The sequence below is a fragment of the Mastigoproctus giganteus genome, chromosome 2 (genome assembly GCF_048544385.1).
Source record: "Mastigoproctus giganteus isolate SK-2022 chromosome 2, ASM4854438v1, whole genome shotgun sequence".
In the NCBI taxonomy this organism is placed as follows: domain Eukaryota; kingdom Metazoa; phylum Arthropoda; class Arachnida; order Uropygi; family Thelyphonidae; genus Mastigoproctus; species Mastigoproctus giganteus.
In genome coordinates this window covers 90,743,518-90,756,185 of record NC_143576.1, presented here as the reverse complement: position 1 = coordinate 90,756,185, position 12,668 = coordinate 90,743,518, and the positions used below count along the sequence as shown (strand labels likewise).

The 12,668-nt window shown below is 34.1% G+C and overlaps 1 protein-coding gene across 1 annotated transcript in view; it reads left to right on the top strand.

Moving 5' to 3' along the window:
• The first annotated feature begins 558 nt into the window (after positions 1–558).
• Positions 559–12,668, top strand: part of LOC150089410 (ribosomal RNA processing protein 1 homolog A-like) — a 44,794-nt gene continuing 32,684 nt past the window's right edge. Inside the window, exons 1-2 of the mRNA XM_090389974.1 lie at positions 559–706; positions 6,973–7,052. Coding sequence (XP_090246100.1) covers positions 559–706; positions 6,973–7,052 — 228 coding nt within the window. The remainder of the gene's footprint in view (positions 707–6,972; positions 7,053–12,668) is intronic.

The window sequence follows — 12,668 nt, the reverse complement described above, 5'->3', positions numbered from 1 at the left end:
GGATCAATCCAAGCTAACCTTCTGATTTGAAACATACGAATATATGGCGGAAGATTTCTGTAGTGCTGTCAGTATTAGTGTATTGTCGATATTATTTTCTGACGTAAAATTTCCATCACCACAAATGGAGCGATGGATAGTCCAAGGTTGTGCCGCAAGCAAAGTTAAATAAAATAGAAAAAAATAAAATTAATGAAATCACCACCAAATGTTTAGAAGCCATAAGAAATGAAGTGTGTGTGCGCGCGAGCGCATATTTACCTATATTTGGATTTACTTTTATACACGCGGTGCTCGGAATGGACGACAAAGTCCTGAAACACCGCTCCAGTTCGTCCATCACAGGCATCGGTTACATCATGCACACGTGTTAAATAGCTTATATTTTTTATTACCCTAAGGTGTGTTTCGATCTGTTCCGTGAAAATATGCCAGTTTCCTCGATTTGACAAAATTTTGATCAACTTCTTTTTATAAATATTATTTTCTTATATTTTCTTCTTGAAATTTATATTTTGATTTCAAGCTAGGTGGCGTTGTAGAACTTGTAAACGAGAAATGGCGGCTAAAACAGAAGGCAAAATGTTTAAAATTACTCCTGAAATTCAGTTTGCACAACGTCTTGCTGGAAATGACAAAAAGATCCGAGATAAAGCTTTAAAAAATCTTCGTAGATGGCTTACTGTAAGATCAAATTCGAGCAATGGTAAGTCATACAATTCTTAGTTACGAAAATTCATCGTAGTACCCACGCGTTAGCAAACTCGTGGGATTTGTTTATTGATAATGCATTTGGTTGTAAGCACATTCGCTTTTCCAATGTTTCAACATTGACATGTGAGGGTTATTATTATTATTAGCCATATGGTGCAAGGAAGCCTGAGTCTTATGCTACACCAGCCAAAAAAAAAAAAAAAAAATTCGCGCGTTACCCTGAGAGAGAGAGAGAGAGAGAGAAGGAAAGAAAGAAGGGAATCACCAAGGAAGAGAAGAATGATGATATCCAGCTCAGCACCCTGGGTTTGCCAAGCCCACTCCCCAGATGTGAGCTCCTGGGTTTTATATACAGTGAAACTTCCCTTTAACGGACAGTCATGGGGAACGAAAATGTGTCCGTTAGAGAGAAGTGTCCGCTAACAAGAAGTCTGAGGGGAAAAAAAAAAAAAAAAGAAAGAAAGAAAAATCGTTAAACGTTTAATGTAAAATTAAATTAAAATATGTACAGATTTTGAACAATATTTTTGTAAATAATATACAATTACATACACAAGAGATAAAGGAAAATCGTTAAACGTTTAATGTAAAATTAAATTAAATTATATACAGATTTTGCACAATATTTTTGTAAATAATATACATACAATTGTGCTATGCATTTTATGACTTTATCTTAAGAAAAATACATACAGTAATCACTTATTTTCTTCTGCACCTTCTTCCGGCTGATAATTTTGTTTTCAACATTTGTTTGGAGTGAAGAAACCATCGAAAGTCCTTCAGTATCTTCTTCTGCGGCTAAAAACATTTTTAAAAGATTGATTTGTATGAGCGCTTCTTCTATTTTCATCGGTGGTTCGTCGTTAATATGTTCTTCAACAGAATGACCTCCTTCCATTTCTTCATCCTCATGAGGAACTTCTTGAAAAATATCGATGATAATATCATTGATATCTAGAGCACCATCTTCTGTAGTGAGGTTCGAGTCTCTATCTTTGTAGCCAGGGTCACTTGTAGCGGAAGTATCGTACATTATCAATAGATGTTGAAGTTCTTGTTCTTCTTGGTACTCGACATTGCTGTTCACAACTTCAATTTTTGCGTTTGAGAAGCCAGACTTTACAAAACAGTTCACGACAGTTTGTTTTCTAATTGCGTTTACTGAAGAGGAAATCCATTGAATCGCATCTAGGATGCTGATTTTCTTTGCAAGGTCACTCGCACATGTTACATCGTTCATGTTTGCAATGAGATGTCTTAAAAACTCGTTTTCTGTAGTGAAGTTTAAAAATTTTATTATCCCTTGATCCAAGGGCTGACACTCTGCAGATGTGTTTGGTGGCAGAAAAACAATTTGAATGTTAGACAATTCAATGTGCGGGTGAGATGCAGCATTATCCATGAAAAGAATAATTTTTCTGTTTTGACGAATCATGTTTTGGTTAAAGTGACTTATCCATTCGCTCATGATATCTCGTGTCATCCACGCTTTTTTATTAGACTTCCAGTCAACATTCAAAAGATTCAACTTTATGCCCTTGAAACAACGAGGATTTTGTGGTTTTCCTATAACAAGAGGTTGTTCAAAGTCTCTCAGCATATTTGTACACAATAGTACAGTCAAGCGTTCCTTAGAAATTTTTCCGCCCTGGCACTTTTCGTTTTTTAGACTCATTGTTTTTTCAGGAAGAGCTTTTAAAAACAACCCTGTCTCGTCACAGTTGTAAATATCTTTAGCTTCAAAATCACGACATAAATCTTCCAATTGGACGGTCCACTCTGTTACAACCCCTGTATCAACAGATCCGCCTTCACCACTTACGGTTTTCCAAGAAATTTTATGCCGAGTTTTGAACTTGTCTAGCCATCCCACAGAAGCTTTCAACTCATTTACTCCCATAGATTTTGCAACCTCCAAAGCCTTTTCCCTAATAATAGGCCCATTAATGGGAATTTTTTTTAGCACGTTCGTGACAAAACCACTCATACGTAACATTGTCAATTTGAAGTCCAACAGTTTTCGGGAATGATTTTTGAACCTGATCATTTCCGTGTTGCCAAAATTGTTTGAGCAGTTCATTTTTTTTCTTTAGGATGTCGCTTACCTGCATCTTCCCGATTTTGAATTTTGAAGCGAGATTGCGAACACTATTTTTTTTTGCCGATTATACGCATTAATGAGTTCGACTTTATCTTTTAAAGTTAAATGTTTACGAAAGTTAAATGTTTACGAGAAGACATTGTGCACTTCACATGACACTGAACAAAACTGAAACTGAAAAGACGAAAGGCCGACCATATTCCCCACCCCTGCACACACCGAATTCATCAGAAGTTTTACACGTGCCATAAAATTCTTGAAAAAGGGTTTAGAACCGCGACGTAAACCTTGATAAAATTCAGAGAATCGGAAATAGAAAATAAACACACGACTGAGGCAATACGTGGAAGAAACGTTCATAGAAAAAGGGCCGTAAGCTCGCCCGCTGTCCGTTATGGGGAGATCAAATTAAGTGCTAATCTAAATGAAACAGTGCAGATTGCCTGTCCGCGTCCGTTACAGAGAATGTCCGCTAGACAGAAGCTGCAAACACGTTAAAACCAATGGAGGTGAGTTGGGGAATTTGAAAATGTCCGTTGTAGAGAGATGTCCGTTAACGAGAGGTGTCCGTTAGGAGAAGTTTCACTGTATCTCCTATCTGAAAAGTTATAATCTTCGGCTTTTTTCTCCACCTCCTCCTCGACCTCCATGTACTTGTCACTGGTTATATAATTTTAAAAATTGCCGTTCCTTATTCCCACTGATGCATTTCTTAACTCATGCACAGCTAAGTGTTATCTGTTTTAATAATTCCAGAATGAGGATTTCCAAAATTTTTATATGCCACTTTTAGAAATAAAAATGAACTCCTTCATAAGTGCAAGCAACTCTTCAGTTTTAAGAGATACAATAGCACAGGTAGCTGTGATAAAACTGTAAATTAAAAAAATAAATAAATAATGTTTGATTTTAATTAAATTACAATAGTATAAAGTGGATTAGAAAGGCATGATTACCTGCATTATACAGATGCATCAGAATTTTAACTGCAAATTTTTGGATCTCCATGAGATTTTCAACCTTCCCCATGTCTTTTAAGAACTGTACCATACAAGTCTCAGTAGCGAAACTACCCTTCCATCCCAAGTTATCTACAGTTCTAGTTTAAAAATTCACAGAAGAAATGTTACAATTTTATCAGGTAAAAATAACAATTAACCATTTACATCCCTAAAAAGAATACAAGTGCTCATGTGATGCTTATTAGATTCAAATATTTGTTATAAAAAAAAAATTAACTTTTTTATTGAATTGAAAACATTCGTATATTGATAAAAAGATACTTTATAATGTATTGATTATTTTAATAAAAAACAAAAACATTTAATTTAATGGCCAGATACATACACAAGGTTGAGGAAATATTTCAAAAAGGTAAATAAGTTATCACACGTTGCTAGCCATTTCTGGAAGTAGTAGTTAACTCTAAATGAAAATAATATTTATTAATTAAAATAGTGAATTAATGTTTGCTCTTCAGTTTAATTATATTTGTGTACATATATATTTTGGTCATTCTTAGTGGTTTATCACAACAGAGTGAAGTGCCTTTTTATTAATTACTAGCCTGAATGACAACATTACCTCTGCAGATCATATTTGAGGTACTGTTATCTCCATTATTTATCTCATTTCTCCTTTGAAATTTTATTTTATTATACTAATTTCTTCACTTGTCTTCTGTTATTACTCCCTTACACTTTTCAATTTTTCATCCAGCATGATTTAAAAAAAAAAAAAAAAAAAAAAAGGAGGGACTATAATAAGCCAAATTATAAACTGCTATTTGTGCAGATGTGTTTGCTATAATTTAATTTTCCCACCTACCCTTCAGAGTAAGGAGGGGAGCAAATTATGATTTCTGGATGAGAGATGTTTGTACACTCTAGCTTGATTCCAAAAGAGTTAGACATGATCACCCACTTGTTGTCTATTAAACATCAAACACACTATCTATTATTGCTAGTAAACAGAAAGCATCTAATAAATCTCTCATACTCGCTTCAAGCAGCAAAGAGTACCCTTTCCTCTTTCGATGATTGAATACCCTTTCTTCTTCCATTACGTACACTTTTCACGAAGAAATTGTTCAATATTTGCCAATACTTGTTAGTTGAATTCAGATAGTACTATGAGAAAAAGACCAAGCTAGCATACCAACCATGTACAGGGTGTTTCAATTAAAAGGTGCTAGATCGATCTCACTTATTTTTAGGTTTAGACACTTTGCCTTTGTTGTCATATTTTGGCTGAAATTTTTGAATTTTATATTACAATTGGAATAAGTAGATTTTATAATTTCTGAATTAAAGTTTTGCTTAATCAACTGCTTTTTTCTCAATGGAAAAGTTTTTTTCATCTGTAGTTTAGTCTGAAAACACCATTGCTGTACTTCTGAAATGAACATAAACCAATTTTGTTTGAAGAAAAAGCAAACCATACACAACATTTGTGTGTGATATTCGCTTTCAGTATGCTTGTTTGGCAGTTTGCGTCAATCCCCACATACTATTACTGTTATGTGGGGATGTAAACAACAATTATTACTAGTTGTTTTATTTATTTATTTATATTTTTCTTCTTCAAATAAAATGGTTTATGCTCTTTTTCAGAAGTGCATTGATGACATTTTCAGGCTAAGCCAAGGATGGGGTACAGCTTTCTCACTGAAGGAGAAAATAGTTAATTAAGCAAAATTTGAAATTTAGAAATAATAAAATAGAAATCATATAATAAGAAAGTTTATTATATTATTGTAATATGGTCATCATATACAATGGAACTACTCAGTTTGGTAATATTTGTGCAGAAAGAGGACAATATATATTAGGCCTGATGTAGCTGAGTGGTCAGGAGCGAGAGTGCAGTAACACGCACTCTTTGAGCAGACCAGGGTTCAAGCCTGGTCTGCTAAATACAATTAATGTTTGTACTGATAATTTATTGTAAACTCCTCTGACCTGGTGGTCGTGTCAGAATATAAACAAGAACATATATGTGTATCTTCATCTCTTTGAGACATTTCTGTTAGTGTTTTTATAGTTCCTAAAAACATCATAGCAGATAAAGCTTGGACATTTGGATTCTGTCAGGAAATTAAATTCCATTATCCACCTTCGAAAGATACTTTAGTGATTACAAGCTAAACCCTGAAGAACATGTAGGCAGATATTGTACTGTGGCAGTGTATCTTCCCACATTGCACATTTTCTGTGGCAGTCTCTGACAGAGTATAATAATTGTAGCTGTGAATGGCCACGCTCTTCGTTTTAAACAAAATGTATTTAAACCTACTAGCCAGTGTGCAAAATCACATACATGCTTATGCATCTGAGGGTCATTTTGAACCCATTCAGTAAAGATTTCTTGAATTTTTAAGAGAGAAACTGTAGTAAAATTACATTGAGAAGGCAAAACATCTTGGGGTGTAAGAGCAAAAGTGATTTGATAATATTTCAATTATTACTAGTATTACAGAAGTATTAAAAGGAGTCATAGAGCAGGACCAATGCAAGTGGAGGAAGGGTTGCAGTAAGTTTTTTTTCTAATGGAATTGTATTTCATCAATTTATAGGTTGTAAGATTTGAAGGCATTTTATTGATCAGCCCATGTATATACAGGAATTAAATAGTCTTCCGTATTAGTGACTGAAGTTTGTATGAACATGAAAAAAGAAATTTGTATATAAAGGTTCCTTTCGAGTAACCTTTTGCAGAATATCTCTGTATTGATAATATGGTTAAATTGAGAAAATGAGAATTCAGTGTATGAATATGCAAGTAACTTGTACAATTTTGCTATGTTCTTCACGCAAAAAACAGAACCATTAGTTATTCCTTTTGCAAAATAAGATGTTTGTGTCTTTTCCTCTAGTGTAATACCATTATTATAGTAGGTTTTGCCACTAATAATACATTTTTCTTTGCTGATAATAAATAGCATATTTTTAGGGTGTCAGACAAAAAGATAACTATATTCAGCAATTCAATTTAATTTTACATCATCGTAGTATCTTTGATTATACTGTATATATTTTATTAGATGATATTTCTTTATGATGATAAAGCATTGTTTATTTTATAGATATAATAATCTTTAGCATTAGTGATAAAAACTGACTATAAATTTGAAGTAATGCATACTTTTGTTATAGTTTTTACAGAAGCAGATATGCTAAAATTATGGAAAGGCTTATTTTATTGTATGTGGATGAGTGATAAACCACAAGTGCAGGTAAGTCTACTGTAGAATATCTTATTTTATTTTTATTATTTTTTAAAATAAATTAAATGCATAACGGAAGTTATAATTAGTCATTTTCTACAGTTAATAAATATAAAATATTCATGTAGCAAGCTAAGATGATATCTTTAGTAGTATTCTTTAAATATTTTATATGATCACCCACTTGGTGTGTATTAAACATCAAACACTTAAGAAGATGGAGTACTTATTAGTGATATTAGCCAGAATTATTAATCTAGTGATTGCTTTTCTCAACAACAACAAATATACGAATGTGTATTTGAGAATTATCTGCTGTCACAGCGATCTATGATCATATTTGTCCACAATCCCTAGGTTTGAATTTGTGGCAATTATCAATTACTTGATGTTCAAGTAACAGTTTTTGTTTTGTTTTTTTTTAGGAGCATTAGCAACTAAGGCCATATTGCTCCTGGAATATGCGGTGGTCATTCCCTGATCTTTCCGCATCCTCCGTATTTGGTGGTGACGGGCTCGAACCCCGGTCTAATCAAGAAGGGTGTGCTACGCACTGCTGCTCCTTCCCACCTGGCTATGGAGGCGCCCCAAGTAACAGTGATAATTGCCTAACTAATAGGGATGGTAATTGTTTACTCATTTTGTTACACCTTATATAGCAATTTTATTATTCATCTCCCCACCCACTTCTTTAGAATCAGTTTAATTCACTTTAGCATTTTTTTTCTTTATTGTTTTATAGTTGGGTATGCATGCATGGGATACAAATATTCATATGCACACACACACACACCACTGCAAACCAGTGGTGGCGAGGGTAAAGAAAGCCAACACGAGAACGATGGATTACGTGGAAAATTAGTTTCCCGATAGAGTACTCTAGCGCTGCTCGCTCGGTAAACAGACAGTAGGTGTTATCAGTCTGGAACAAAGTCGAGAACGATATATTGATTGACAGGTAGGCGGTGCAAATGATGTGCTGATTGGTGTGCGAACACAACAAACGATAAAACTGGTTTAGTATCATGCAGAAGCACTAATGGTAACTTGCCCTAATTGCACATGCCCTAATGAACGCTTCCCATAATGGTGAAAAAAGGTCATGTTACCTCCACTTGAATCCTATGGGAGCTTAAACCCCTCCTGAAATGGAAGGGGTAACCTAACCTTTTTTCTTTAGAATCACAGTCATATTTAGAAATACATTCATAAAAAATAAATTTTTTTATGACTGTATTTTTATTTTCTTGTTCAATGATATGCCCTAATGGTGAAAAAAAGGTCAGGTTACTTCCACTTGAATCTCATGGGAGCTTGAACCCCCCCCCCCCTCTTAAATGGAGGAGTAACATAACCTTTTTTCATGAGAATCATGGGTGGACTAGTGCATAAATTGTTTATTAACAAAATATTAATTTTTTATTACTGTAGTTTTATTTTTAAAGACACTCGTGTGTATAAACACGTATCATAACATCAATCAACACCTCAATAGCTATTCACTATATATATATATATATAAATATATATATACACACACATATATATATATATACACACATACACATATATATATATATACACACACACACAGCGGAACTTCTCTATTACGAACTTCTATTTAACGAATTTCTTTATATAACGAATTTTTTTTTGCAAAACATTGCACCTTGAAACAAAATTATGTGTAAAATTAACCCAATATAGCGAAGTGTTAGTCTCTCTATAATGAATTTTTAAAAAAATTAGTAAAAGCATTTTTGAAGAAGCATTTACTGCTAAACAGCCACTCAAATATATGGCCCCCTTCCCTCCGAATTGCGCATTAGCATCTGGAATTAATCATCCTTTTAGTGAATACTTGTGGCCATTGAAGCCCATAGGACGGCCTTTGTTTCATTTTTGTTACAGTTATAAAACCAAATGGGTTTCTTAAAAGTGGTCATAAACTTTACAATAAATAGGGTAGATTTCTAAATTGATGTTGGCTCAGGGGAAACGAAATTCACTGCGGTAAAGCTTTAGCGTGCTGCGGTGGCAATACATAGAATGCTACCATAGTCGGATTTTAGTAACGCCTACCGAGTGACATTCGCTTCTCACCTCAACCGTACTATGTGACCTTCCTGTCAATCATTATATGATATGTCCGTTCTCGTCTAACAGGACTTCCAGTAGATGATTTTCATGCATTTTTTTTTTTTTTTTCTTTAAATTTTATTCTTTTAGAACAATTTGTCATCAGTCACATAGGCTATATGCTCTTGTTTTTTTTTTTTTTTTTTTTTTTTTTCGTTTCTGAAAAGTAACGTACAGCATATATTAACCATAAATTTTCTTTCGTTTATATATGAATGAAAGCAGAATAAAAGAAATTCACAAAGTTGTATATTTCTTCAAAGTGATTGATAGGAAAGGTCACGTGATACTGTTGAATTGGCAAGTGAACGTCATTGAGTAGGTGGTACTAACAATTCACTATATGGCCAGTGCACGAAGTTTGCGGTGTGTGTATCAGCAAGAGCCGCAGTCGAGTAATTTTTGCAATTGCGGAAACAATGTTGAAGATTGGTTGGTTTTGATTTTATTGGCGCATTAGCAACTAAGGCTATAATGTGCCAAGACCAGCACAATGTTGAAGAGAAAGTGTTTAAGTATTAATGATAAAATAAAGATTCTTCATGATATTGACCAGGGTTTTAAGAAAAAAGATGTTGCGGAGAATATGGCATACCTGCATGCATCTCATCTACGATTTTAAAAAATCGAGAGTCAATTTTAAATGCAATTGAAGGAGGAGAAGAGAAGAAGCGAATTAAGTTGAGTATATACGAAGATGTTGATAAAGCTGTTCTAAAATGGATGCAAATGATACGTGAAAAGAATATACCAATATTGGGTCCAATAATTAAGCAACAAGCTCTGAAATTTGCACAGTCCCTTCGACATACAGAATTTAATGCGAGCACTGGGTGGCTAGATAAATTTAAGAAGCGCCACCGAATTGTGGAAAAGGTTATTTGTGGAGAAAGTGTTAATGTAAGCGAAGAAGATTGCAACAGTTGGAGGAACAATACCTTAAAGAAGATTTTGGAATAATATTAACCTAAGGATGTTCTTAATGCTGACGAAATGGGTTTATTCTTTAAATGTTTACCGAATAGAACACTTGCTTTTAAGGATGATAAATGTTTTGGCGGAAAGCAAAGCAAAGAATGAATCACTGTGCTAGTTGGAACAAATATGACAGGCAGTGAAAAAATAAGACTTTTAGTCATTGGAAAATCAAAAAACCCAAGATGTTTTAGAGGCACAAAATTTTTGGAAGTTGACTACACCTTTAATAAAAAAGCAGGGATGACAAGTGATATCTTTGAAGACTGGATATTAAAACTAGACAGGCGTATAACAAAAGAAAAAAGGAAAATCGTATTGGTAACTGACAACTATCCGACACATCCTGCCAGTATTTCTGCCAAACTTAAAAGAAAAGTGTTAAGTTGTTTTTTTTACCACCAAACGTAACGTCAAAACTCCAGCCAATGGACCAAGGCATTATTAAAATTTTTTTTAAATTTCATTATCGAAAGAGAATAATAATGAAGATTGTCAATGCATTATCAGAAAACAGAAACTTGGAGGTTACAATTAACCTTAGAGATTGCATCTCTGAACTGGCAAAAGTTTGAACAAACAATGTCACTGAATACACTATTCAAAATTGTTTTTCGAAAGCGGGATTTGCATTGAATACAGAAGTCGAACAACGACTGGACGAACAAGGTGAACTGCCCCTTCACAGCTAAAAAACTTTTGGACATTATTAGAATCGTCCGCAAACATCGAAAATGAATTAATACTGGATAGTTATGTTTATGGAGATCAAGATCTGACTACAACAGGACATCCAAATGAAGATGAAATACTGCTGAACAGTGTTAGACGTGACCCTGATCACGAAGAAATTAATGATGATTCTGAAGGTCCAGCAGAACAACCCATAGCAAAGCCAATTCGCGAAGAAATGATTAACGCTTTTAAAATGGTTTGTATGGGTCTACAGTTTTGTGAAAATGTTCCTGATAATGTTTTTAATACTCTGAACAATGTGAGGTTTTCTTTGAGAATCAGACATTTTTTAATTGTACTGTGCAGATGAAAATTACAGATTTTTTTAATTAGTGATGATACTTACCAGCGAAAATTGTGTAAACATAATTTAAATAAGTGTTTTTGAAATAAAATACATTAAAAATAAATGTAGATTTATTTTCATTTTCTAATTAAATAACAATTTTTAATAAAAAAGATATTCTCTGTATAACGAAATTTCTCTATAACAAATTTTTTCGCTGGATTTATCAAATTCGTTATAGGGAAGTTCGGCTGTTTATATAAAAAGAATCCTCCTTTCTTTTCCTATTATTTCCTAGCCTAACATTTAAGGGTAGGTCACGAAATATAAGGAAACCTTTTTTGTTATTTCCTAACCTACCATTTAATGTCAGGTTACAAAACCTAAAGAAAATAAAGAAACCTTTTCCTTTTTTCGTAACCAAACCTAAATCAACAGTATAGTAAAAACACTCATGAACTCCAAAAATCTGCTTTCAATAATGAGAAAAAAACATAAAGAAGAACACAAAAATGAACAGAACGAAACTTTTATTAATTTAGTTTTCATCAAAATATCAACCAATGTTTTATTTTCCTTACAAATTTTTTCCATCTTTAAAAGATTCATTGCTACTATTACCTGTGTACCATTCATCACAAAACTGTTATGCACCATTCTTTACTCATAAATACACATCATAATACCAACCAATAACTACACAGTAGCTTGTTGTCTGTCACGCCCACCACCAATCATTTCATCGTTCGGCTCCAGACCGATAACACCTACCATCTGTTTACTGAGCGAGCAGCGCTAGAGTCTGGTGTTGGGAAACTAATTTTCCGCGTAAGTTATTTGACAATTCCCGTTGTTTTGTGTTCTTGTGGTGGCTTTCTTTACCTTAGCCCTGACCACTCGGCTATGGAGGTTTTGCCTCCATAGCCGAGTGGTCAGGAGCGGGAGTGCAGTAGCATATGTTCTTTGAGTAGACCGGGGTTCAAGCCCCTGACTGCTGAATACGGTCGGTTTGCCAACACGCACTGGACCAGCATGACAGATTATGGTCCATTTCCCTCAGCATGAATTGTCGAGGAGGATTCCATCCTTCAGTTGGTTGATAATGGCTGCACTTTACCTTTTTTACCTTAGCCCTAGTGCTTTTTACTTTGCAATATCAGTTGAACAAATTGCCATAAGTTTGTAAGAAAAACTTTGATAGCGTAAGTATCACAGTTTTAATTTGGATAATTTGGTTCCCTCATTTATCAGCTTTGTGATATGTGTTGAAAATTTTTCACTGCATCATGTAGTAGTAGCAGCAGCAGTGGCACTTGATGCAAGAAAGCAAGTGTATGAGCTTATGCAGCATCAGCCAAAAAAAAAAAAAAAAATCACACAAATGCCTGTCCAATTCCTCCTTAAATTTATTCAACCTATCAACTTCCACAACGACAGATGGAAGTTTGTTCCAGCAATTAACCACCTGCTGGCTAAAGGCAAATTTCCGC